At 38.7% G+C, this 26,606-nt stretch overlaps 1 protein-coding gene across 1 annotated transcript; it reads right to left on the bottom strand.

The window, feature by feature from the left end:
• Positions 1 to 1,788: 1,788 nt before the first annotated feature.
• LOC145161288 (glucan endo-1,3-beta-glucosidase-like) lies at positions 1,789 to 3,954 on the bottom strand. Its single transcript, XM_079080790.1, has 3 exons — positions 3,063 to 3,954; positions 2,548 to 2,896; positions 1,789 to 2,220 (listed from the first exon to the last, which is right to left on the bottom strand). Exons 1-3 carry the CDS (start codon positions 3,749 to 3,751, stop codon positions 1,957 to 1,959), a joined length of 1,302 nt encoding a protein of 433 aa, XP_078936916.1. The 5' UTR covers positions 3,752 to 3,954; the 3' UTR covers positions 1,789 to 1,956.
• Positions 3,955 to 26,606: the final 22,652 nt, after the last annotated feature.

Raw genomic sequence — 26,606 nt, 5'->3', positions numbered from 1 at the left:
GTCCTTGTCCCTAGGTCTACAACTTCTAATATTGTAGGATCAAAATGGGTTTTTCGCATTAAGTACCATTCTGATGGTTCTGTTGACTGCTTTAAAGCACACCTAGTTGTTGAACGCTTCATTCAAATATCGAGAGTTGATTAATCTCTTACCTTCAGTCTGGTTGTTAAAGCCTCAACAGTTCATATTGTTTTATCTCTTGCGGTTCTCCACAAATGGTCACTTCACCAAGTGGATGTTAAAAATGCATTTTTAAATAGGCAGCTCACTGAAACTGTTTTTATGGAGCAACCTCTGGGGTTTATTGATCCAAAATTCTTTGATCATGTGTTTCATCTCAATTAAGCTTTATATGGCCTTAAACACGCTCCACACGCTTGGTTTCATCGCTTAAGTGGTTTTCTCATTCACCTTGGTTTTACTTGCAGTTGTGCTGACATTTCGCTATATGTTCTTCACACGGGTGCCAGTACACTTTATCTGCTGGTTTATGTTGATGATTTAATTCTTACAAGGAATAACCCATCTCTATAAGGAACTTTATTACTCGCCTTCATCAGGAATTCATAATCAAAGATATTGGTCCGCTTAGCTATTTTTTGGGCCTTGAAGTTGTTTACAATGCTGATGGTCTTTTTCTCAGTCAAGCCAAGTATGCCCATGATGTGCTAGTTCGAGTCGGTCTTTTGAGCTCCAAACCAATTGCTACTCCACTTTCTACTACTGATTATCTCACTACTGTTGGAACTCCATTTAATAATCAAGCCACGTATCGCTTTCTGGTTGGTGTTCTTCAATATCTTACTATTACACGACCGGACCTGTCTTATGCAATTAATCAAGTTAGTCAATTTTTGCACGCTCCAACTTTGGATCATTTTCGCACGCTCTAACTATGGATCATTTTCAAGCTGTCAAACGCATTCTCCGGTATGTAAAAGGCACTATCCCGTACGGTCTAACCTTTCGTCACTCTATTGTGCCATCTATTATTGGTTATTCTGATGTTGATTCTGATTGGGTATGTTGTATTGAAACAAGACGTTCTACCTATGGCTATTCGATCTTTCTTGAAGGAAATCTTGTTTCATGAAGTGCAAAGAAACAACCTACTGTGTCCCGATCCAGCTATGAATCAGAGTATCGTGCCATGGCTAATACAACTGCATAAATTGTCTAGGTTACTCATCTTCTCAAGGAACTTCATATTTTGCCTCCGAAAAGACCTACTCTTCTTTGTGATAATAAAAATGCTATTTTTATGAGTCAAAATTCAGTCTCTCATAAGTGTGCTAAACATATTGATCTTGACTATCATTTTGTTCGTGAGATTGGTACATACAGGAAACTCTACACCAAGTTTGTTCCAACCAAACTTCAATTGGCGGATTTTTCACCAAGAGTTTACCGAAGCCACTCTTTGAGCATTTTCGATCTCAATTATCTGTTGGTCCGCCAATCCGCTTGAAGGTTGGGGTGGGGTGGGGTGGGGTGTATTAATGATAACAACAAGATATCAAAAATATCTTGAGGGTTTATTTATTAGTTTGGACGATTTATTTATTATTTTGGAGTGACGGACTTAGGATTCCATATAATTTTGGTATTTATCGTGTGTCATTATCTTGTATCATATATACTATAAATGTTGGTATTTATCTTATGTCATTATCTTGTATCATATATACTATAAATGTTGGTATTTATCTTATGTCATTATCTTGTATCATATATACTACAAATATATACCTGCACAGATTTGTAGTGGATTTTATCAAATCATACACGTAGACCGCAGATGATGCCTGTTCTTAATAAATATGCAAACATCAATCTTAAATGTCGAATTACAACTCTATGTAAAAAAAATATATGACGATCTCTAATTTCGTCAAGTAATCCAGTAAGCCGCAAAAACCCCAAAATGTTATGAAGACCGAACAATATGGTTACAACCTACACCAGCAAAATCATGGCTAAGATGAAAGCCGCCATGGACTTGGCGGCAAAATTTACATTCGGGTTGGCAGCACCAGGAGATGCGGTATTTGTGGTGGCAGATGCGTTGGTGTTAGAAGAAGTGGGTGGAGCTTGCACTGGGGAGCCGGTCAAAGGCTTGCTTTTATTAAAGAATGGAGCATCGTCCCACGGACTCGCGGAGGAGGAAGGTGCATCTGAAGCAGAGGCGGCACCCAATGGTGACGGAGACGGAGCTTGAGCCTGATCACAAAGGGCACATTCGTCATTTGTCAACAATGTTAAACGTCACAACTGAATCACGACACCTTTTCATTTTATTTTTAAAAGTTTATTCTAATTGTTTAATATTGTACACCATAATATTCCAAAAGGGCATAAGAATTTGTTGCCACTTTTGAACATAACAAATAACAATACAAAAACAAAAGTTAAAAGATAAAATTTAAAATTTGAGACAAGGGCACATGGGCATCCATCTTTCGGTGATTTGGGTTACTGTGCACCACGTAAAAATCTAACGTGTGAAAGGACAAATTTGGTCAAACTAGTGCTGGAGAAAAAGTTTACCTGTGGCGCGTGCATTATACCAACGTTGTAGACCTGAGTGAAATCGGGTCGGAATAACCCAAAATTCTTCTCATCCAACGACGGCCCTTTCAAATTCTCATTGAACAAAGCAAAGATGTACGTCTCGAACTTCCGCCCCGGCATCAATGGCGTTCCGTCGCCGGAGTTAACTTTCTTCATCAACCCACCAATATAAGCTGCCGCATTTACAGGATTAGCGTGGAGGTTCGCCGGGTCACCGCCTGACGGCCACCCTGTCTCCGCCACCACGACTTCCACATCTGGGTAACCAAGCTTCTTCATCGACACGTGCACCGCATCCATCAGTTGGTCAAACTGGTTTGTGTACCTTTTGAGTATACCAATATAAACGAAATCAATAAAATTGAACTTCAAAAAGCTAGCTGTTCAAGTTTTAATTTGATTAAAAACAAAAGTAGAAGTTTAATTACGTTATTCCGGTAGCTTTGTTCAAGTTTTAATTTGATTAAAAACAAAAGTAGAAGTTTAATTACGTTATTCCGGTAGCTTTGTCGAACAATCCGGCGTTGGGTTTGAAGAGACAGAAGTTGGCATTCGACGGAGAGTATCCGAAGTATGTATATGGGTTAACCATGAACCCGGATTTTGTTTGTTTTAAGAACTCAAGCATTGGCTTTAAAGTACCCACATCCCATCCGGGTCGGAAAGAAGCGTTGCTGGGTGGAACCGATGAAAGAAGTATACCCAGCGAATGTGGGCTAGAAATCTTGATCTCGTTAAACCCTTCTTTAACGAGTGCCGCATTGAGCACCTTCATCGCCGGAACAAGGCTGTCGATGAGGGGTTGTGGGCCCCAGTGGAGAACCTCGGTGCCCATACAGATGTAGTTGATCTTGGTGGCGGGGTAGAACGGCTTGATGTTGGCATCGATCCAGCGGCGGGCGTTGCGGGCGTCTGTAAGCGAAGGGATATCGCCGTTGGGGACGGTGACGGAGACGAGGATGCCGGTGTTGGCAAAAGCTTTGATGATGGTGGTGTTGACATCGAAGATCCTGATGCGGTCGATGGTGGTGCTGGTTTTAAGGAAGTGAGCAACTTCAGAGGGTGGTGGAAGGTTGTCGCCGAGGGTACCGTAGTTGACACCGATGGAGTATGCGGCGGGTAGCAGCAGTAGTACTACTAGAAGGAGGAAAGGGAGAGATGGGTGTTCTGAAGTATTCATGATGTCTAGTGTTGCTGAAAGTTGACTGTTTGTTCGAACCTTTAATTAAGCTCACATTTTCGATCTACAACAATGCCACTGGATATCTTCTGACCGTTGGAGATATTCTATGTGTATTAGAAAAATATATATTTTTTCTTTTTTTTTTGAACGTCGACATGCATTAAAAGGGAGAACCTAGAAAAGAGTTACACATGGAACAACACCAATCAAAGTAATATAAAGAACTGAAATTATCTTTATACTTAACCCACTTCAAAGACATGGATTGAATTTCATCCTATTGTTTTTTTTGTTTTTTTATAAAGGGGTCAATAGGATGTCTAAGTACCTTTTATAAACTTGTCCATCTAAATTTGCTTCTCTTTTTGTCTACGTACCTTTTATACTCTTGATGTCTAAGTACCTTTTATAAACTTGTCCATCTAAACTTGCTTCTCTTTTTGTCCATAAGTGTGGATTTCAAGATATCAAGCAACTCGGATGCAGATTTTGAGCGACGATTTGGCTTATTTGAAAGGCTAGAAATGAGGTCTATGTTAAAAAGACGGAGCTTAAAGAAAAAAATTTAGCTTGATGACATTAAATTTTGTTTATTCTCTTCGGTGAAGCATAAATGTAAAATACCTAATCTAGATTGGATTGATTATTTGATGGGGGCATTTCACCCTTCCTTCAAATCATGTAATATGTAATCTTTGCTTTACTAGCTTTTTCGTTGTTCTAAAAAAAATTAATCAACCTAGATCTAACATTTTGGAGCCGATGTCATCATACGGCTCCCAAGATATAAACCATCTCCAAATAACAAACAACCAATATATAAAAACATCAACCCACAAACTTATTTATTAAAAATCAAGAGAATAGTAAAATACAAATTTGATTAACTCTATTATGCATTATTTAATATTTTTTTTAAAATAAGAGATTATATATAACTAGGGAATTTCATGTGATAATTAAACATCAAAATATCATATTCGTCAATATGTGATAATTAAACATCAAAATATCATATTCGTCAATATCGCTATTTTCTAACATTTTAAAATATTTCAAATTTTTATATTTATTAATTGGTTATTATACCCTTTTATAAATCTAAAATCAAATAAACATGTCTAATAATTTAGAGTATTGAAGATGAAATTTAACTGCATACGGGATATATCGGGGCTTGATATTATGAAGGGAAGTTATTCGTATACAACGAATTTTCTTCGTAAACAACAATTTATGTTTCATAGAGTTGTATAATATAATATTTTAAATCACAAATTGATGCGGAGCACCTAGATGATCAGGCATAAATGTTTATGGACAAGTGAGAAAAACACAAACATGACCAAAAGAGGTCCAACTTAATACAAACATAACTTTTGATTCGTAAGGAATTTTGAGGCGTGCGATATATCGACAGAAAGGTATCGACGAGTTGGAGCTCCTCACAAGTCGACCTTCCCCACAGTCGACCCTCAAATTCTACCGTTTAGGCCCCAAATCTCTGTTTTTCTTAATTTTCGAATAATTCTCATTTTTATTTTATTCTGTTTTAATGACAGAATATTCGTTTTTCCTTAATTTCTGAAATTCACTTTCTTATTTAGAAGGTTAATTATTAGAATTAATTGTCAATTTGAGTTTTCCAAATTTGGTTGTACCTACAAAATTTAGTATTATCCTAAAGAGGGTAAGCCTTTATAGAAATCTTGAATTTTAGTAATAAAATACTTTGAGTTTCTCTCTATTGTTTCCTTCGTTCTGCGTCACAAATTTTTGTATAGGAAGAAAATTTGGTGAACGAATCAACTTTTATTATGAAGGATTAATTTCTATTTTCTAAGGTAGTCCTTTCGGTTGTTCCTTAAATCACAATCAAGAATTCGAGACATAATTGCGTTTACTGGATTGACCAATTGAGTTTCCCTTTTGATCGAACTAATTAAGAACCAGTCAAGCAGTGGCTATGCAGTGCAATCGTAAACCTATAAAACTCTTGTCGTCGAACGTTGATTTCAATTGGGAATCAAGAACATGATTATCCTATTTTTGGACGAATCTCACCACTGTAAAGTTTCAATTTGTTAGACGACAATATATTGTACTAATTTCTAGTAGTAGAAATTTATGTACAACTGATGAAGCACCACTAACTTTTGAATGTATCATCTCTTCATGAATGAAATATAAGGAGCGTACACTATAAAGAAGAAGATTTAAATGATGTCAATCTCTTAATCATGGGATTAGGCTCTCTTATACTTATGAGTTGTGACAACAAATCAAATTATGCCGGTGGGAATATCACAAGGGTTCTTCCTATAATACCAATAATGAACTTATAAGTTATGAGTTGTGACCATTTCAGAAACTGTCAACGAAAGGTTATAATTTATAAACATTATCGACTAACTAGTTCAACTTTATATTTGGGGTAACTGACTCAATTGGTATAATGTCACATAAATTCTCCCAAATTGTATTCATTTAGTATAATGTCACGTAAATTCTCCCAAATTATTTCTCCTAGATTAACATCAAGGAACGAATGCCAGCTAAAAAGTTCCTTCCGACTAAAAATTTAGTGTTTGTGTGTTTATGTTCTAAGTTTTTAGCTTATAAATATAACGCCCCGTTTTCTAGCTATTTTGAAATAGGGCTACTAAATAATTCGGATAATGATTTCATGACTTGTAAGGTGAAATAAGTTGAGTTAATAAATAAAAAACATTTATAGACGAAAATAGACGAATTAGACTAATTAAAATGAGATTTATTAAATTAAAATATTGATTAAGCACATTAATAATAATAATAATAATAATAATAATAATAATAATAATGTATTAGACCAAGGTCCAAATGGTAATTTGCGGAAATCAATTTGTAAGACAATTAGATTTAAGGTTTAAATTGTTAAGTTGGATGAATCCCAAAGACTAAATCTATCAACTTCGAAACCATGTTCTACTCTTCCTTTTCATCGTCGACCACATCAGCTTCGTCGTTTTTCCCTGCTATGGACCTACAGTTGTCGATGACATCGAAATGGAGCTGGTCTCATTCCCTCACACATTCCATATTACCCATTTAAAACAATCGTCACCCTCCCTTATGATCCCGAACCCCGCCTTCAATCTGCAAATCTGAAAGAGATAGAGAGGGGGGGGGAGTGTCCGTATTAGACTGTTGAGAGAGAGAGAGAGAGAGATCTCCAGTGGTTTCTTGTTTTTCCATTGGTGTTCGTGGTCTTCTACGGCGAGCGTGTGTGCGAGTATTCATCTGCCTTTCTTCTCGAGCATGAAATTGATTTGGTCCTCCAAAAAGAAAAAAAAACAGTTGATTTTACTCCTTTTTATATATTCATAGGTATCGAGAGAAATGAGATCAATAGGGAGAAATGAGTCGATAAATGTTCAACAGAGAAGAGGGGATCATGAGATGTAGGTTTATCGTAGCTAGGTCAGTGATGTCGACGGAATGTGGGATCAGTTGAGAAGTCCACAGATTGAAGAAGATAGTGTAAAACTCTGATCATGGAGGTATTTAAATTCTTGAATTTTTAGATTTGATTGAAGGTCGCGACGTGAAACATGATGGTCATGTCGTGAATGCCCATTGACTAGTTGACCCGTGATTTTGATTCTCACGACGTGAGACTTTGAATGCTCATGGCGTGAGATTGGCTGGACATCCAAACCCTAATATTTTGGTTATTTAATGGAAAAAGATGGCTAAGGTTGCCCATCATTAGCCTCCTGCACTCTTTTGCCTCCTGAAAACCCTAATATCAACCCTTCCTCAAGTCCTTAGTCATTTTTGAGATCCTTGAAGCATTCTCTGGTGGTTTTTGACTCTTTGAAGTGGAAGAAGACCTTGGTTAAGCAACCTCTTGGCGTTTTGGCTTCTACCTTGCAATCTCTTGGCTTTGGACCATTGTAACTCTCAAAGCTTTGACCTTTCTACCTTTTGCATGCTAGATCTAAGTTCTAAGCTCCTTTTTGCATGTTTGTATTGGATTGTATGCTTGGGATCCATAAAGTTGGCAACTTTATGGATCATTGAGTCATTCTCTATAAGATAGTCTTTGGATATGAGTTTTGGTATAGTTTGAGACTCCAAGCATGAGTCTAGATATCATTTTTCTCCCTTTTGGCCTAGTAAGAGTTTGAGTCATGCATTGGACATGCATGCCTGAAAAAGCTACAATTTTTATCATCCTTTAGGTAAGAGAAGACCCTCTGGAAAGTCCCGAGATATGGTTGTAAGGAATAAGAGCTTAATGCTCAAAGTTGGTCAGTACAGATCTCACGAAGTGAGGATTAAGCCTGTCGCGTCGTGAGAATACTAGCCATCCCTACTATTTTGTCCGGATTAGGTCACGGCGTGACTCAGGGTGTGGTCACGACGTGACAAGGATTGGATCGTATTTATGGGTTGAGTTGACTCGCTGAGTCGGGACTGGGTCGAGTTGGTGCTTATGACGTGACTATGAGCTGGTCACGACGTAAGGACCAGCTGTTGGAGTTTGGGCCGTTTAATTTTGGGCTTTGGACTGTTTGTTGCATGAGTTGGTCCTTTTTGGGCCTTGGGGTTCATTATTGTGTTATTGGGCCAACTTTGGTTAGGCCCATTATGAGAATGGCAAAATAGCCTTTTTTTTTCTTAAGGGTTTGGATTTGGGCTTTAGGCCCACGGTTATGGTTTATAACCTATTTCTGATTAGAATGATTTTTTTGTGTTCAGTGAGGGATCTTCCGGTTCGGTAGCCGAGCATTTAGTTATCTATCAGCAGACTGATGTGAGTTTTCTCACTGTATCAATGGGTCGAAGGCACCAAAGCCGACCCATTATTTGTGATATAGGATGTGAGCTATATTTGTGCTATGTGTATAAAAGACCAGGATTTGGCCCATTGCAATTGTATGAAAGACCAGGGTGTGGCCCCTGACATCTGTATGAAAGACGTGGTTCCGGCCCCTGGCAACTGTATGAAAGACCGAGATTTGGCTCTCGACAGGAAATTACTTGCAGGACTATGATTTGTCCCATAGCACTAACTTATTTATTTGTGGTATGTGGTACTTTGGGGAAACTCACTAAGCTTTTGCTTACAATTTATGTTTGTGGTTTTAGGTACTTCTGATTCTAACGAGAAGGGCCCGACGTGATGGCACAACGTTCACTCCTCACTATTTTCCACACTTTTTGATATTATACTCTGATGATTTGACATTGTTATTATGTAACGCCCGTAGATCCGGGCTAGTCAATTTAGAGATAATAGGGTCGAAAATGACTTTTCGACAAAAGATTATTTAGAATAAATAATCTTAACCAAGTGGTAGTATATGTTACAAGGGTTTCGTACATATGAAGAACGCCGAAATCCGAGTTATAACAAAGAAGTTATGACCCGTCGAAGTTTCGCGACGGAACCGGCACGGCACCGGGAGACGTAAATAGTGAATTTACGGTAGAAGACTTTTTAGCCTTAGTAATCTAAACAAAAGTTGTAGTATACATTAAACCGAGAACATACAAAAAAAGAACGCCCAAATCTGACTTCGTATGAGGAAGTTATGAATTTTCTAAGATTTGGCATAGCAGTGCACGGCCCGAAACTCGAATTTTAGTTCGAGCGGTTTTGGCCTATGCGACTTAAATGAGAGTTGAAGATCTCATTAATAGGAACTCAACGATAAAAAGACAGACGAAAACGGAGTCTGTATGAAGGAGTTACGAATTCTTCGCGGTCATTTAACAGTCTAATCTCCTTGTACTGTTAAATTTAAGATCGGTCGAGAATTAGCCGACAGAGTCCAAATGAAAGTTGTAGATCTTGTTTTACCTACGCGTGGAAAAAAAGAACGTCGAAAACGGAGCTCGTATGCGAAAGTTACGGGGTTTAGTAGTCGGCAGGGTGCTGCTGCAAAAGGGGTGACGTGGCTGATTATGGGCCAAGGCTTTCTCCCCAAGGCAAGCCACCAGAAGGTGACATGTGGCATGGACTCGACGAGTAGGAGGACCTACTCGACGAGTAGAGCTGTTTTCCAGCCTATAAATAGAGGTGCCGGGTTCCCTCATTCTTTACACCTTTCCAAACCATTCTTTCTCTCTCTAAACTCTCTCTCTATCCCCCACACCCCCCAAAAAGCCTAGGGAACCTCCCTAGCACCCGAAGGAAGCCCTGAGGCTCCCGGATTCCCGAGAAAAGAGCCTTTCGGCTCAGAAACGCTGCTCCAGCGAAGCCCGGTTTTGAGAAAAACCCGCTATAAGTGAGCTATGCCTACGCTATTTTTAATATAGCTTTTATTTAATTATAGTAACGTTATTAGGAACTTATAATAAGTACATGGGCTATTATTATGGGTTATATAAGTATTGTTTAACGCTTATATAATAGTAATAATAGCTAGACTATTAATTAGTCGCAGTTAACGTTAGACTAAACCGTAGTGGTATTGATACTAGGTTTTGTCAAAGGAAAATTGTTTTGGGATAACGAAGTGTTGTCCGAGTACCGAGTCACCACCTTACCAGGTGAGTGCATAGTTACTTTCATCTTACACATAGATATGAAGTATTTTATATAAATTACGTGCTACGTGTGCATATTGTCTGTATACTTGCTATCTATGCTGGATGAACAATTTTATACAAGTTTTAAATGATTTAAACTGTATATGTATTTATATATACATAATATGTTGGGTAAAACATGGGTAGATGAAATATGAGTTGTATGATGAGTTGAGAGGTGATATAGACCATGAGGTAAGGGTGAGAGGTGGACGATGTGAGAAGCCCAAATGATGTCCCCGTCGTCTAGCAGAGTATGGATGACAACCACGGACTATTCTAGACAGTCCAGTGGAACACTAGCAGGATCGCAACCTGTAGGTGTTGTGAATGATGTGTTCACCCGGTGTACTCTAAACCCTGGCGATCATGCAGACTTGGTGCCTAAACCTTGGCGATCATGCAGACTTGGTGCCAAAACCCTGGTGACTATGCGGACTTAGTGCATGTTGTATAAACCCTGGCGATCATGCAGACTTGGTGCCTAAACTTTGGCGATCATGCAGACTTGGTGCCAAAACCTTGGCGACTATGCGGACTTAGTGCCTGTTGTATAAATCCTGGCGACTATGCAGACTTAGTGCCTAAACCCCGGTGACGATGGACTTCGTGCCGATTCCTTAGCATGATCCTTAGGAATGAATAAACGAGGAATAGTTGATTCTTAGGGTAGATCCTTAAGAGTAAAGAAGATAATGGGGATGAGTAATTGGGTTGATTGTTTAATGTTTAAACATAATAATTATATTATTGTGGGTTGAAAACCCTATGTACTCACCAGGTTTCCCAACCTGACCCACTCAGTTTATTTGTATCACAGGTGTCTATATGAAGTTACATTACACTGAGGGATTAAGGAGATATAATCACTAGTGATAATGAATGTAAGTTCTGTTTATGCTTATGTTTATGTATTGACGATGACATCCCAATGTTTTAAAATGAATAAAAATACTTTTCTTTGGAAATGCCCCGACAACGTATTTATCATGTTTCACTCGGAACAAATTCCGCACATTTTTATAAAAAAGAGGTACTCTGATTTTTATAAAGCATAAACAAAATCGGTCTTTTCTGGCCGTGAAAATGGGGATGTCACAGTTGGTATCAGAGCATTAGTTTAAGCGAACTAGGAATATGGATTTATTTCTAGACTTAAACTTAGAATGCTAAGCAATGATTGTGACGAGTGCGTCTAATAAAATTTAGGTAATACACCTGAATAGACACCAGCACTAGCTTATTTAGGAAAAAAAATGCCTAACATGCTTTTATGTGCTAAATGATTTATGATATGCATTATATGATCGGATCTATGGTCTGTTGCCGACCGGATCTGGAAACTTTATGTGTTCAGGTTTCTAAACGTTTAATTACGGTATTAGAACTGACATATAACTTTTCGGAGAGATAAGGGGATTTATACGTCTATCATAAATAAAATCTTTCCTATCTTAAAATTCTTGCATCGGTATACCGAACGTCTGCTTGGGTGTACAAAACGTCATGGTGAAGACAGACTAGGAAATATCCGAGGAAGATGACAACTTGAGCCTAAGAATGTGATGGGTCATGCATCGGTCGTTGCGCCTGCACCCGAACCTATCACAATGGAAGAAGTTCAGGAAGTGATGCAAACCATGATAGAATGAGAAAATAGAGGAAATGAGATGGCTTACGATAGTGAATGATAACTATCGGAAGATATCATAAGAGAGATATCTTCCCTTTAGAATACGTCTGATAAAATAGCAGTACGTCTAGAGAAGTATGGTACATCTGAATGTACACATTTGATTGGTGGGATGATAGAACGATTGGTGTAATTCATAAAGTTTTCCTATCATCTGGAATTTCCACCACCAACCGAGTTGAAGAAGAATTGATGATTGAAGATACGCATGGAAGAAGTCCTAGTAGAGTCTAGGGAAATTTTTATGATTATTTGGACACACTCGTATGTGTTAAATTGTTTTGTGATTTTAGGACTTGGGGACTGCGAGACAATACATGGGACGAGTATGAGTAGGTGTGAAAGGTAGTATATGCATATACTACCGGAAGCACAGGACTCACACTTGGATCGGGGAAAGTCACAAGGTTACCAAGAAGCTAGTAATTGATTCTGTTTTATTCAAGTATGTCGTTACCATCGTTTCGGTAATGACTAAGAATATGATTGTTATTCCGACCCTAGTGGTCATATCAAATTGAGTCCGACTACGCTGAAGATGTCACGTGGTTCAGAGAACCAAGTTCGATGTAGCATCTGACTTAAGCCGGAAGATTGAAATAAAAGATAATCAAAGCGATCAGTAGAGGTATCGCGAAAAGTTGCTTGTAGCTAGAAATGTTACCTTTTAAGATGTGATTATATCACATTAGAACATGAAGGAAGGTATAGTCTATTCCAAAATTTGATTCTAAAAGACCTGAGTCTAAGCGTTGCAACATACGATGATAGGTCATTACAATATGACACATCGGTCCATGGTAGTAATCCTAAGATTGTTAAGAAGAAGAAGCAGTCTCCAGTAAGGATCGAGATTGTGACTTGAAGGTCATAATTTGGAGTCCAACGTGAGATAGGGAGCAGGTGCAAGATCGAGCACCGTCTGCAGTCAGGAAGTCTTAGAGTTAGATACTCGTTCGAAGAAACATAAAAGTTATGGTTACTACTTAGGATGAAGAGATAACATATGGAGTCATCATGTGAGCCCTATTTCGTTGATGATTCTGGGATGTAATCATCCTAAGGGGGAGATAATTGTAACGCCCGTAGATCCGGGCTAGTCAATTTAGAGATAATAGGGTCGAAAATGACTTTTCAACAAAATATTATTTAGAATAAATAATCTTAACCAAGTGGTAGTATATGTTACAAGGGTTCCGTACATATAAAGAACGCCGAAATCCGAGTTATAACGAAGAAGTTATGACCCGTCGAAGTTTCGCGACGGAACCGGCACGGCACCGGGAGACGTAAATAGTGAATTTACGGTAGAAGACTTTTTAGCCTTAGTAATCTAAACAGAAGTTGTAGTATACATTAAACCGAGAACATACAAAAAAAGAACGCCCAAATCTGACTTCGTATGAGGAAGTTATGAATTTTCTAAGATTTGGCATAGCAGTGCACGACCCAAAACTCGAATTTTAGTTCGAGCGGTTTTTGGCCTACGCGACCTAAATGAGAGTTGAAGATCTCATTAATAGGAACTCAACAATAAAAAGATAGACGAAAACGGAGTCTGTATGAAGGAGTTACGAATTCTTCGCGGTCATTTAACAGTCTAATCTCCTCGTACTGTTAAATTTAAGATCGGTCGAGAATTAGCCAACAGAGTCTAAATCAAAGTTGTAGATCTTGTTTTTACCTACGCGTGGAAAAAAATAACGTAGAAAACGGAGCTCGTATGCAAAAGTTATGGGGTTTAGAAGTCGGCAGGGTGCTGCTGCAAAAGGGGTGACGTGGTTGATTATGGGCCAAGGCTTTCTCCCCAAGGCAAGCCACCAGAAGGTGACATGTGGCATGGACTCGACGAGTAGGAGGACCTACTCGACGAGTACAGCTGTTTTCCAGCCTATAAATAGAGGTGTCGGGTTCCCTCATTCTTCACACCTTTCCAAACCATTCTTTCTCTCTCTAAACTCTCTCTCTAGCCCCCAAACCCCCCCCCCCCCCAAAAAAAGCCTAGGGAACCTCCCTAGCACCCGAAGGAAGCCCCGAGGCTCCCGGAGTCCCGAGAAAAGAGCCTTTCGGCTCAGAAACGCTGCTCCAGCGAAGCCCGATTTTGAGAAAAACCCGCTATAAGTGAGCTATGCCTACGCTATTTTTAATATAGCTTTTATTTCATTATAGTAACGTTATTAGGAACTTATAATAAGTACATGGGCTATTATTATGGGATATATAAGTATTTTTTAACGCTTATATAATAGTAATAATAGCTAGACTATTAATTACTCGCGGTTAACGTTAGACTAAACCGTAGTGGTATTGATACTAGGTTTTGTCAAAGGAAAATTGTTTTGGGATAACGAAGTGTTGTCCGAGTACCGAGTCACCACCTTACCAGGTGAGTGCATAGTTACTTTCATCTTACACATAGATATGAAGTATTTTATATAAATTACGTGCTACGTGTGCATATTGTCTGTATACTTGCTATCTATGCTGGATGAACAATTTTATACAAGTTTTAAATGATTTAAACTGTATATGTATTTATATATACATAATATGTTGGGTAAAACATGGGTAGATGAAATATGAGTTGTATGATGAGTTGAGAGGTGATATAGACCATGAGGTAAGGGTGAGAGGTGGACGATGTGAGAAGCCCAAATGATGTCCCCGTCGTCTAGCAGAGTATGGATGACAACCACGGACTATTCTAGACAGTCCAGTGGAACACTAGCAGGATCGCAACCTGTAGGTGTTGTGAATGATGTGTTCACCCGGTGTACTCTAAACCTTGGCGATCATGCAGACTTGGTGCCTAAACCTTGGCGATCATGCAGACTTGGTGTCAAAACCCTAGTGACTATGCGGACTTAGTGCCTGTTGTATATGATGGGATTTGAGCATTCTAACACTTCCTAAGTGTACATGCAACCCTAATAAACCTTGGATCTATGTTTGTCTAAAATTCATGCAAGATGATTTCCAAGGTTCATGATCCTATCTAGCATACATGGGGAACATTTTTGACTTAAATGTAAGATAGAATAACATACCTTGTTGTTGATTTTGATTCCTTGAAACCTTGTGAGCCTAGCACCCCAAGTGTGATGCCTCAAATGCTTCACACAACACCAAATGCTAAGGAGTAAACTTGGAGAGAATGTATAACACACTAAAATCGGCTCTAGCCCTCTTGTTCTACTTAGTGTGTAGCCGATTTTGGGAGATGTCACATGGTTTATATAGTGTGTTGCATTAGGTAAACCCTAATGTAACATGACTCTTCATTTCCATGATCCATGGATTAACTCCATGGAGCATCCTATGGGTGGAACCCAACTTGATAATTCATGGAGCCTCTTAGCCCACTATATAAGTTATGGATGATTTACATAATCAACCCATATATTTAATTAGTTATCTTTTGATCACTTAATTAATTCTGAATTAATTCTTGATCAAACTAATTAAATAATATTATTAATATATTAGAACTTATAATATATTAATAAACCATAAGTGTTATTTCTCTCATTTAGTTTATCCAATGCATGGTGCCATGCAACCCAAATGGACCATACCGGGTCGGGTCAAGTACATACCAGAAATAGTTATGGACTTAGACACCTTATCCAACAGTCTCCCACTTGGATAAGTCTAATAACTATAACTGCAAGTATGACTTCAGGAACCGATCGGCAATCGTAGCTCTTTCAATGTCTCTCGGAACTGAGAAGATGATGATACGCCATTTAAGATAAGTGATCATATAATCCTCTGTTCTAGATATCAGCCGGACAAATACATGGAACAATGTCTTACTTATTGTCCAGCAGTTTGTTTCCTGATTTCCGATTTGTTTAACAAAGAACTTAATTGAACACATCAACTTAGTTCTGACCGGGCCCGGTACAAAGGTCAAAACAAAATCATCGAGGGGACCAGATATCAGCTTCTAATCCAAGAAGGAACAGATAAACTTCGACTCATATGTTTGCTCTACTACTTGTTGAATTATACACAAAAGCACGTTTTATAACATCGAGTTACCAATGCGATTTTGTACAATCAATGCATAACCAACTCATAGGCAACAAATCATATATCTAGGTTTGAAGACTTATATGATGTTACCGTCTCATGATCACTTGAGATAAATTCCATTAAGTGATACCAGTGAGCGTGGGTTGATTCCAATACTCAGAACTTATGAGTACTCATGAAGTGTTGTCCTAAAACTTGACACCTACAACCAACTTCATGACAATCTTAATTCATATCTACTTCCAACATATGAACGACTGTGGAAAATTTGAATAATATGTAAAACAAAACATAATATTCTGGAAGTCAAAACATGCAAAAGAAATTATAGTAAACGATTGACAGAAGATAGCAACACTTTACTCATAAATAAACACAACTTTTATTCATCATCAAATGTCAATTACACTTTACAAATTTCCAAAATTTTCTAACTACTAAAACTAATATCATCCTTTAGCCCTATGCTCCGAGCATGCTGAAGATGCTTAACCCGACTCAGTCCCTTCGTGAGGGGATCTGCTGGGTTCTCATCTGATGATACCCTCTTTGCCACGAGGATTCCTTCTTCTATGCGATGTCTGATAAAGTGATATTTTCTGTCGATGTGTCCGGATCTCCCATGATCCCTTGGTTCCTTGGCAAAGGCAACAACACTTTCACTATCACAGAAAATTTCCATAGGCTCCTTTATAGCTGGTACAACTCCAAGGTCTCCAATGAAGTTCTTCAGCCATATTGCCTCATTTGCTGCCTCGCTCGCTGCTATATACTCTGATTCACAAGTGGAATCAGCTACTGTCTCCTGCTTGGAACTCTTCCAAGTGATTGCTCCTCCGTTTAGGGTAAAGACCCAGCCCGACTGAGAGCGGAAATTATCCCTATCAGTCTGGAATCCAGCATCACTATACCCTACAACTCTCAAGTCATCACTCCCACCGAGGGTAAGGACCCAGTCCTTAGTCCTCCGTAGGTACTTGAGGATATTCTTTACCGCAGTCCAGTGTGCCTTGCCAGGGTTCCCTTGATACCTGCTAACCATGCTCAAAGCAAAGGCTACATCAGGTCGAGTACAAGTCATAACATACATGATCGATCCTACAGCCGAAGCATAAGGTACTCGACTCATTTCTGCTATCTCAGCCTCAGTACTCGGGCTTTGAGTCTTACTCAATCTGGTGTTACACTGAATAGGTAACTCTCCTTTCTTGGAGTCTTGCATGCTGAATCTCTTCAGCACCTTATCCAAGTAGGTACTCTGACTAAGTCCAATTAGTCTTTTACTCCGGTCTCTCAAGATCCTTATCCCTAGAAAATAGGCAGCTTCTCCTAGGTCTTTCATAGAGAAACACTTCCCAAGCCAGGACTTAACTTCCTGCAGAGTTGGGATGTCATTTCCTATGAGTAGTATGTCATCCATATACAATACCAAAAAGCTAACTATACTCCCACTAGCCTAGACATATACACAAGATTCATCTTCACTCCTACAAAAGCCAAACTCTTTGACTTTCTCATCAAAGCAAAGATTCCATCTGCGAGGTGCTTGCTTTAATCCATAAATGGATTTCTCAAGCTTACGCACTCTATTAGGGTACTCTGTATTGACAAAACCCTCTGGCTGACTCATGTAAACATCCTCAGCCAACTTTCCAATAAGGAAAGCGGTTTTGACATCCATTTTCCATATTTCATAGTCATGAAATGCAGCTATGGCTAACATAACCCTAATAGACTTAATCTTGGCTACTGGAGAAAAGGTCTCATCATAATCAACTCCCGGAGTTTGAGAGAAGCCCTTTGCAACCAGTCGTGCCTTATAAGTGTGTACATTACCATCCATGTCGGTCTTCTTCTTGAAGATCCATTTGCACCCTACAGTCTTACGACCTGGTACATTCTCAACCAAGTTCCACACTTGATTGTCATACATGGACTGTATCTCGCTGTCTATTGCCTCTTTCCACTTGGCTGACTCAGGGCCTGCCATGGCTTCCGCGTAACTGTTAGGTTCATCCAGCCCTACCAGTGTCTCATCACTAATAAGTGTATCACCTTCCGCAGTAATATGGAATCCATAGTAATGCTCAGGTGCATTCCTAACTCTTGTGGAACGCCTTAGAGGTACAGACTCGTCAATTGGCTCAACAGGAGTTTCCTCCTCAAGTTGAGTGCTAGGGTTTGAAGTTCCTTCACCACTTGACTCTTGAATTTCTTCAAGGTCAACTTGCCTCCCACTGTTTCCTTGGCTTATGAACTCTCTTTCTCTAAAGACAGCCCTCCTAGCTACAAAGACCACATTCTCACTAGGTCTGTATAAGAGGTAACCAAAGGATTTCTGTGGGTAGCCGATGAAAATACACCTCTCACTTCGAGGTTCGAGCTTATCATGAGTCTCGCGTCTCACGAAAGCCTCGCAACCCCAAATCTTGATGTGGTCTAGTTTGGGTACTTTACCAGTCCACATCTCATGAGGAGTTTTGGCAACTTTCTTTGTAGGGACTAGATTAAGGATATGGGCGGCAGTCTCTAAGGCATACCCCCAAAATGAGATTGGTAGCGAAGCTCGAATCATCATGGAAAGAACCATATCCAACAAGGTTCGATTACGCCTCTCAGCCACACCATTCAACTGCGGTGTCCTGGGAGGTGTCAATTGTGAGACAATCCCACATTCCCTAAGATAGTCGAGGAACTCTGAACTAATATACTCACCACCTCGATCGGATCGAAGCATCTTAATGTTCCTGCCCAATTGATTCTCGACTTCCTGTTTAAACTCTTTAAACCTTTCAAAAGTCTCTGACTTATGCTTGATTAAGTAGACATATCCATATCTACTGTAATCATCAGTAAAAGTCAAATAATAACGATTAGCATCCCTTGTGGCATGTTTGAAGGGTCCACACACATCCGTGTGTACAAGATCCAACAAACCTTCACCCCTCTCACAAGAACCAGTGAAGGGAGACTTTGTCATTTTTCCAAGTAAGCATGGTTCGCAACTATCATCTGACTTTAGGTCAAATGATTCCCATACTCCATCCTTTTGGAGTTGGCCTATGCGTTTCTTGCTTATATGTCCAAGACGACAATGCCATAATGATGCTTTATCTAAGTTATTATCATTAACAGAATCAATACACAATACATTATTTCCTAAGTTATCTATAATAGATACAGTTTCACACACCATCACAAGGTAATGCTTTTAAAATAAAGAACATTATTAAAGAAAGCATTTATCGAACCAACTTCATTATCAAATGAAAAGGTAAAATCTTGTTTATACAATGCATGAAAGGAAATAATATTTCTTGCCATTTCTAGCGAGTAACAACATTTATTCAAATCTAAACTAAACTCACTACTTAGCGATAAAGTATAAACTCCAATCTTAGTGACAGGTGAAGCTTTCCTATTCCCCATGATCAAGTTTATTCTTCCATGCTCCACATTCTCACTTCTTCTTAGTCCCTGCAAATCAGAACAGATATGAATACCGCAACCGGTATCAAGGACCCAAGAGTTAGAATAGGGTGAGTTATTAGATAAGATAGTGTAAATACCTGCATGGTTGGGTTTAACTTTCCCATCCTTCACATCTTGTTGGTACTTTGGGCAGTTTCGCTTCCAATGTGCCTTTTCATGGCAATAGAAGCATTCAACCTCTTCTGGGTCAGCAGAAGGAGTGACGAAACCTTTCTTGGTTCCATTTGAAGAGGAGCCTTCAAGGGTCATACCCTTGGTACCCTTCGAGGGGCTCTTCCTCTTCTTACCCTTCCCTTTCCCAATTGCCAAGACAGGGGCGGAGTTGGTAGGAGTAGGAGTAACAACCGATTTACCCTTAAGACCACTTTTCGCGGTCTTTAGGAGTCCTTGAAGTTTGCTGAGTGTGACCTCTTCCTTATTCATGTGATATGTCATGCGGAATTGATCATAGCACGAGGGTAAGGAGTTCAAAATGATATCTATTGCAAGCTCCTCGGGGAAGTTCACATTAAGCTTCAGCAGACGGTCCACAAATCTTTGCATTTTCTGCATGTGGCCCGTGATGGGTTCACCATCCTTCATTCGGGTTGTTATCATGGAGGAGATGATTTCATACCTCTCTTGTCGGGCACTTTGATGGTATCTTTCCATCAAGTCTTGGTGCATTTCAAAAGGGTAGAAGTCCTCATCGGACTTTTGGAGTTCTGCTGTCATGGTGGCCATCATGATGCATGCCACTTTGGTGGCATCCCTTTCATGTGCCCGGAAGTCAGCGATCTCCTGGGGAGTTGCAGTGGTCTCATCAATCTCTTTAAGCTCCTTATCGAGGACATATTCCTTGTCCTCGTAGCGGGTAATCATCCTGATGTTTCTGATCCATTCATTGAAGTTGGATCCATCAAAAGTGACTTTCCCACACAAGTTCATAAGGGTAAAGGATCCATTAGGATTAAAGCCAGAAGTAGCATTGTTTGAAGACATCTGAGCAAGAAGAAAAAACAAGATTAGTTTAGATATAAATATAGTCCTTAATAAAACACCCAAATGTGATATTAAGGCTAGGACCCAATCACAATATATTATACTTAGAAGAGGTATGCCGTAATCTAAGTAATAACATATTTGAAAGGTAGGTGAATGACGATTCACCAATTTCCACCAAAAACGAAATATTAATATATTAAGTTTTTAATTTGGTTCTTAGAAATTCCTAGATTCTTTTGAGATTCAATGAACTTTTTCAAAGGCATGTTTCAATCTCGAGTGTGCCCTCCAAGTTTTGTGACTGGGATACCGAGGATCACAAAACGAGGTGTGAAGTAACCATGCAAATCACTTGGTACTCTCAATGTTTATTACTCAATCGATGTGCCGGTTAACCACACGCACTCCACCGACCTATAATAAACTTTAAGTCACCCTTTACCTACCTTGTTAAGTCCAAGTTAGTGTGCCGGTTAACCACACACGCTCCACTAACGACTTAAACAAAGTGTAAAGTGTAATTTCATGGATTAGCACCTTATTCACATTTTCCTAAAGTAACTAAGATTGGGAATTTCATAAAACATTTAGTTACTTTATAATATTCATTATACTTTTAATGAGAATTTATAAGTCCTTGTCCTACCCGTTCGGCTAACGACCCTCCACCGATCAAGGAAGCGGTGAGTGAGAGTGGACACCCATTAAGTTGCCATTTTATAGGCAACAACCTTATACCCCCTTATAGACCGACTTCGTGAATGAGGCGTACTAGCGGTAAGACGACTTGATCTTATACATATATATTATTAACTTATAATATTATAAAGTATAAGGGTTGAATTTTAATTTTTAAAATTCTACGGGTTGGAACTAAAGTTTTAATCATGACTTTACTTGTTCCAAAACTTGAGGGCAAGTTTTGTAAACTTTCAAAACCTTTCATTTCTTATAACTTATGAATTAATTGAGTATTAAAAATGAAGACTCTTCATTTTTATAACCTTTGTGTTCTTTTAATGGCTTTTATTAAAGTGTGACCTTTGGTTTTTCCATAACTTGAGGACAAGTTATGGACTCCATTAAAACACATAATGATCATGAATTAAACTACCAAGTAGGTTACAAACAATTCCTATGATCATCTAATCTTCATAAGTTCAAGAACATGAATATGAACATTTCAAGAATCATAAGTTTCTCTTAAAACTTGTAATTTTTGATAATTGCCATTGTAAATGGATTAGCATAAACATTACACCATCTAAAACAAGTTTTAAAGCACCAAAACAGTTTAGGGTAATGTTTCTAGTCCATTTCCAGCAACAAAAGTCGAAAATCTGCTGTCAGGGCCTCCTACTCGTCGAGTGCATGAACCTACTCGACGAGTAGGATGAATTTTCACTTGGACTCGGCGAGTCCAGTCGTAAGACAGCAAGCAGTTTTGATTTTTAACACGTTTTTGCACAAATAACAAACAAACAAGCCTAGGCTCTGATACCACTGATGGGATTTGAGCACTCTAACACTTCCTAAGTGTACATGCAACCCTAATAAACCTTGGATCTATGTTTGTCTAAAATTCATGCAAGATGATTTCCAAGGTTCATGATCCTATCTATCATACATGGGGAACATTTTGAACTTAAATGTAAGATAGAATAACATACCTTGTTGTTGATTTTGATTCCTTGAAACCTTGTGAGCCTAGCACCCCAAGTGTGATGCCTCAAATGCTTCACACAACACCAAATGCTAAGGAGTAAGCTTGGAGAGAATGTATAACACACTAAAATCGGCTCTAGCCCTCTTGTTCTACTTAGTGTGTAGCCGATTTTGGGAGATGTCACATGGTTTATATAGTGTGTTGCATTAGGTAAACCCTAATGTAACATGACTCTTCATTTCCATGATCCATGGATTAACTCCATGGAGCATCCATGGAGCATCCTATGGGTGGAACCCAACTTGATAATCCATGGAGCCTCTTAGCCCACTATATAAGTTATGGATGATTTACATAATCAACCCATATATTTAATTAGTTATCTTTTGATCACTTAATTAATTCTAAATTAATTCTTGATCAAACTAATTAAATAATATTATTAGTATATTAGAACTTATAATATATTAATAAACCATAATGCATGGTGTCATGCAACCCAAATGGACCATACCGGGTCGGGTCAAGTACATACCAGAAATAGTTATGGACTTAGACACCTTATCCAACAGTATAAACCCTGGCGATCATGCAGACTTGGTGCCTAAACCTTGGCGATCATGCAGACTTGGTGCCAAAACCCTGGCGACTATGCGGACTTAGTGCCTGTTGTATAAATCCTGGCGACTATGCAGACTTAGTGCCTAAACCCCGGTGACGATGGACTTCGTGCCGATTCCTTAGGATGATCCTTAGGAATGAATAAACGAGGAATAGTTGATTCTTAGGGTAGATCCTTAAGAGTAAAGAAGATAATGGGGATGGGTAATTGGGTTGATTGTTTGATGTTTAAACATAATAATTATATTATTTTGGGTTGAAAACCCTATGTACTCACCAGGTTTCCCAACCTGACCCACTCAGTTTATTTGTATCATAGGTGTCTATATGAAGTTACATTACACTGAGGGATTAAGGAGATATAATCACTAGTGATAATGAATGTAAGTTCTGTTTATGCTTATGTTTCGGTATTGACGATGACATCCCAATGTTTTAAAATGAATAAAAATACTTTTCTTCGGAAATGCCCTGATAACGTATTTATCATGTTTCACTGGGAACAAATTCCGCACATTTTTATTAAAAAGAGGTACTCTGATTTTTATAAAGCATAAACAAAATCGGTCTTTTCTGGCCGTGAAAATGGGGATGTCACATATTATGTGATGATTTTGGAACAATGGGATGATTGTAACTCTTGTTTTTAAAATGAAATTTTTTATCCTGGTTTTTGAGGTGTTACAGGTAGAACCAGTAATAGGTGATGATTTAGGTTGCTCACTTACTCTCCGAAGATGATGATGATGGATGTTGAGCTGGATTCCGACAAGGGATTGAGGTATGTCGGAAATGGAAGCTTCGTCGGAGGTGATGATGTCGTCAGAATAGAAGTTTGAAATCAGTATAGGTGTAAAGGTGGCCTGCTCGACATCGAAGCTAGAGGTATACGATTGACTTTCTTGTTTCTCATGTATTAGATATTAGGTTTAGTGGGCTGATAAATTAGTTTGGGCTAATAAATCAGAGTGGGTTGAATATAGGACAGACTAGTATTTGGACTTGGATATTTGGGTTACAATAATAATTAAATTGAAGGAGGCAAAGCTTTATCTATGGGCTAACTATATTTTATCATATGATTAATTAAAATCAATTAGATGGAAAATATTTATGTAAATATTATTTGGTGTAATTACTTAGAAGATTATGGTTATACAATGTCAATTAGGTAACGACATTTAAATATGATTTATGTTGATGAGATGGCCAATTATGTAACATCCCAAAAATACTAGTAAAAATTTTCATTTTCAACCATTAAAAATCATATGACCATTTATTCAGAAGCCAAAAATTGTTTAAATATAATCTCAAATATCAGAGTGAATAAAAAACAGATAATGCGAAAATAAACTCATGGGGATGCAGTGCGATCATGCAGGGCCCTTCCCTTTGGAACCAGAAGTACCTGAAATGTTTAAACCACGAAACCGTTAACACAAAGCTTAGTGAGTTCCCCAAAATACCACATACCATACATAACATCGGGCCCGGCCCACATAAAGGGCCCCGCCCATCATACAAATGGGCCACACCCAACATATAATCGGACCCCGCCCAATATACAAATGAAAGAGTCACAACGACAACTAGCATCGTACATAGTATAGTGAGAAGACTCACCCTTCTCACGAAGTCAGACAAACCACAACTCAACATCACGAAACGGTGCTACAACCCACCTATCGAATCACACATGGTTACACCTTAGTCTACACTCTAGAATTAGCAATTTAACCAAAGTCAATCCATGTCAAAAGTTAACAGTCAAAGTCAAAGTCAACAGCCAAAATCATCATCAGCTGGCCTCCACGTCATAGTTAGTCCATGGCCACGTCATGGTTAACAAACAACTTAATCTTGAAAAATATGATCCCCAAGTCGTAGCAGACATGCTCCAACCCCTGGCTTACTCCAGATAAAATAGTCGCGAAAACCCTGATCCCCCACGTCGTGGCACCCAGTGGCCACGTCGTGGGCACTAGATGAAGACAACTTATTTGTATAAGCTTTTAATCCGTTAAGCCCTTAGCTTAAACTTTCCAGGTGTCTTCTAGGGACCCTAATGGTTCATAAAAATGTCAAATTTATGGACATGCATGACCCATACATATCCATCACTCAATTAGGTCATAATGAAGAGAAATGACCTAAAATCCCAAGCTAGATTCACAAATCTCCACCAAAACCTAGATCGGAATGATATACAACTCAAGAGACCTAGGTGAGCCATAAATTTGCAAACTTTATCTCATTGGACTAATCAAAAACACATCAAATGACCCAAACATGCAAAATAACCCTATATCTACTAGGAAGGAACCAAAAAGATCAGATCTTGAAACCTTACAAAGGGTCCAGAAGGTGATCTCAAATATGGGAAGGTGTTGCTTGCTTGATTCTTGCACCAAATCTCATTCTTCTTCCTTCAAAGAGTACCAATACACCAAGATAAGCTCAAATATGGAGAGAAAGGTTTAGGGTTTCTTCAAGGCTCTTGGAGGTGATGGAGGCTGAAAGTGGAGGAAACCCTAGCCCCAATTTATTTAAATAGGGCCTTAAGCCCGAAATTTAGGGTTTTCTTAAAAACAGTTGCCATGTCGTGGCCATATATTGCCACGCCATGGCGGCCAATTGAGATATGCAATTAATGGGGCTATGCCACGTCGTGGTGATACCCCACCACGTCGTCGCCAATACAAAACTCATAAATTACTTTATTTTCATACGTCGAAGATCCGGATGTTACAAATTATAAGTAATTAAGCTTATCCAATACATATCCTATATTTAATGGTTGAGGGTGAAATAGGTCTACCAAGCAATTTAGACCTTGAATTGAACTAGGGGCTAGGCACCATACTTTTAAACAATACATTTATGGTATTTTTATATTGGTCACATAGGAACATCCGAAGATCGAGTATGACTTTAGGAGTCAATCATTCGTGGCATGATAATAATGAAGATATATTATTAACTGCTCAATTGACTTTGAGGATGATCCGCGTGTGACTACTTTCTTGTCCGCTTCTTGTAGAGATTTATGTGTGCTTTTGATCAGGTGAGTCTTCTCACTATACTATATATGATGCCAGTTGTCTTTGTGATACTTGCATGGAAAACCATGAGGGTATCCCATGGTATTTGTACGAAAGACCATGGGGGTAGCGCATGACACTTGTATGTAAGACTGGGATTTGACCATCGACATTGCAAGGAATGACCATGGAGGTAGCCCATGACACTTGTATGTAAGACCAAGATTTGGTCCTCGACTGTAACAACCCGTTATTTCAAGTCAATAAAACTCTAAACTACAACTATGTTCAAGTAAATTCACAAACTAACTTGTTGCTATAAGAACTTTAAATGCCAAGAGTGCATGCTTATCTAACCTATATATAAATAAGTATATATGCAAAATAGTGTAACGCAAGCAAATACAAGTCCAACACTTAACTTAATGTAAGGAAATTAAAGGTATGAAAGGGCATGAAAGTAATTTACGGTTTTGGGAATCTTATCCCAAACCCAAACCGTAAACACATTCTTTTAAGGTAAAGCAAAACCGAAAACAACCCTATACTAGCAAGCCAAATTCGTAAACCATTTTCACCGAAAACACTTCTCCCTTTTTACTCAAATCCGAAAACACAAAATGATGAAAAGAAAATCCGTAAACCCTTTACGGATTGACTAAAATCCGAAAACTCTTTTCCCCCTTGACTCAAATCCATAAACCCTTCATCATCTTTGACTTTAAGGGGCGA

Source organism: Lactuca virosa, chromosome 2 (assembly GCF_052849685.1).
Source record: "Lactuca virosa cultivar CGN04683 chromosome 2, Lactuca_virosa_CGN04683_v6, whole genome shotgun sequence".
Lineage (NCBI taxonomy): Eukaryota > Viridiplantae > Streptophyta > Magnoliopsida > Asterales > Asteraceae > Lactuca > Lactuca virosa.
This window is presented reverse-complemented; position numbering and strand designations above follow the sequence as displayed.

What these genes read in the sequence shown, in the direction of transcription:
- LOC145161288 (XM_079080790.1), bottom strand. Translation starts at nt 3,751, where the DNA reads ATGAATACTTCAGAACACCCATCTCTCCCTTTCCTCCTTCTAGTAGTA. An exon ending in GACAAAGCTACCGGAATAAC is followed by an intron (nt 2,897 to 3,062) that starts GTAATTAAACTT and finishes TATACTCAAAAG; the next exon opens with GTACACAAACCAGTTTGACC. An exon ending in GTATAATGCACGCGCCACAG is followed by an intron (nt 2,221 to 2,547) that starts GTAAACTTTTTC and finishes CTTTGTGATCAG; the next exon opens with GCTCAAGCTCCGTCTCCGTC.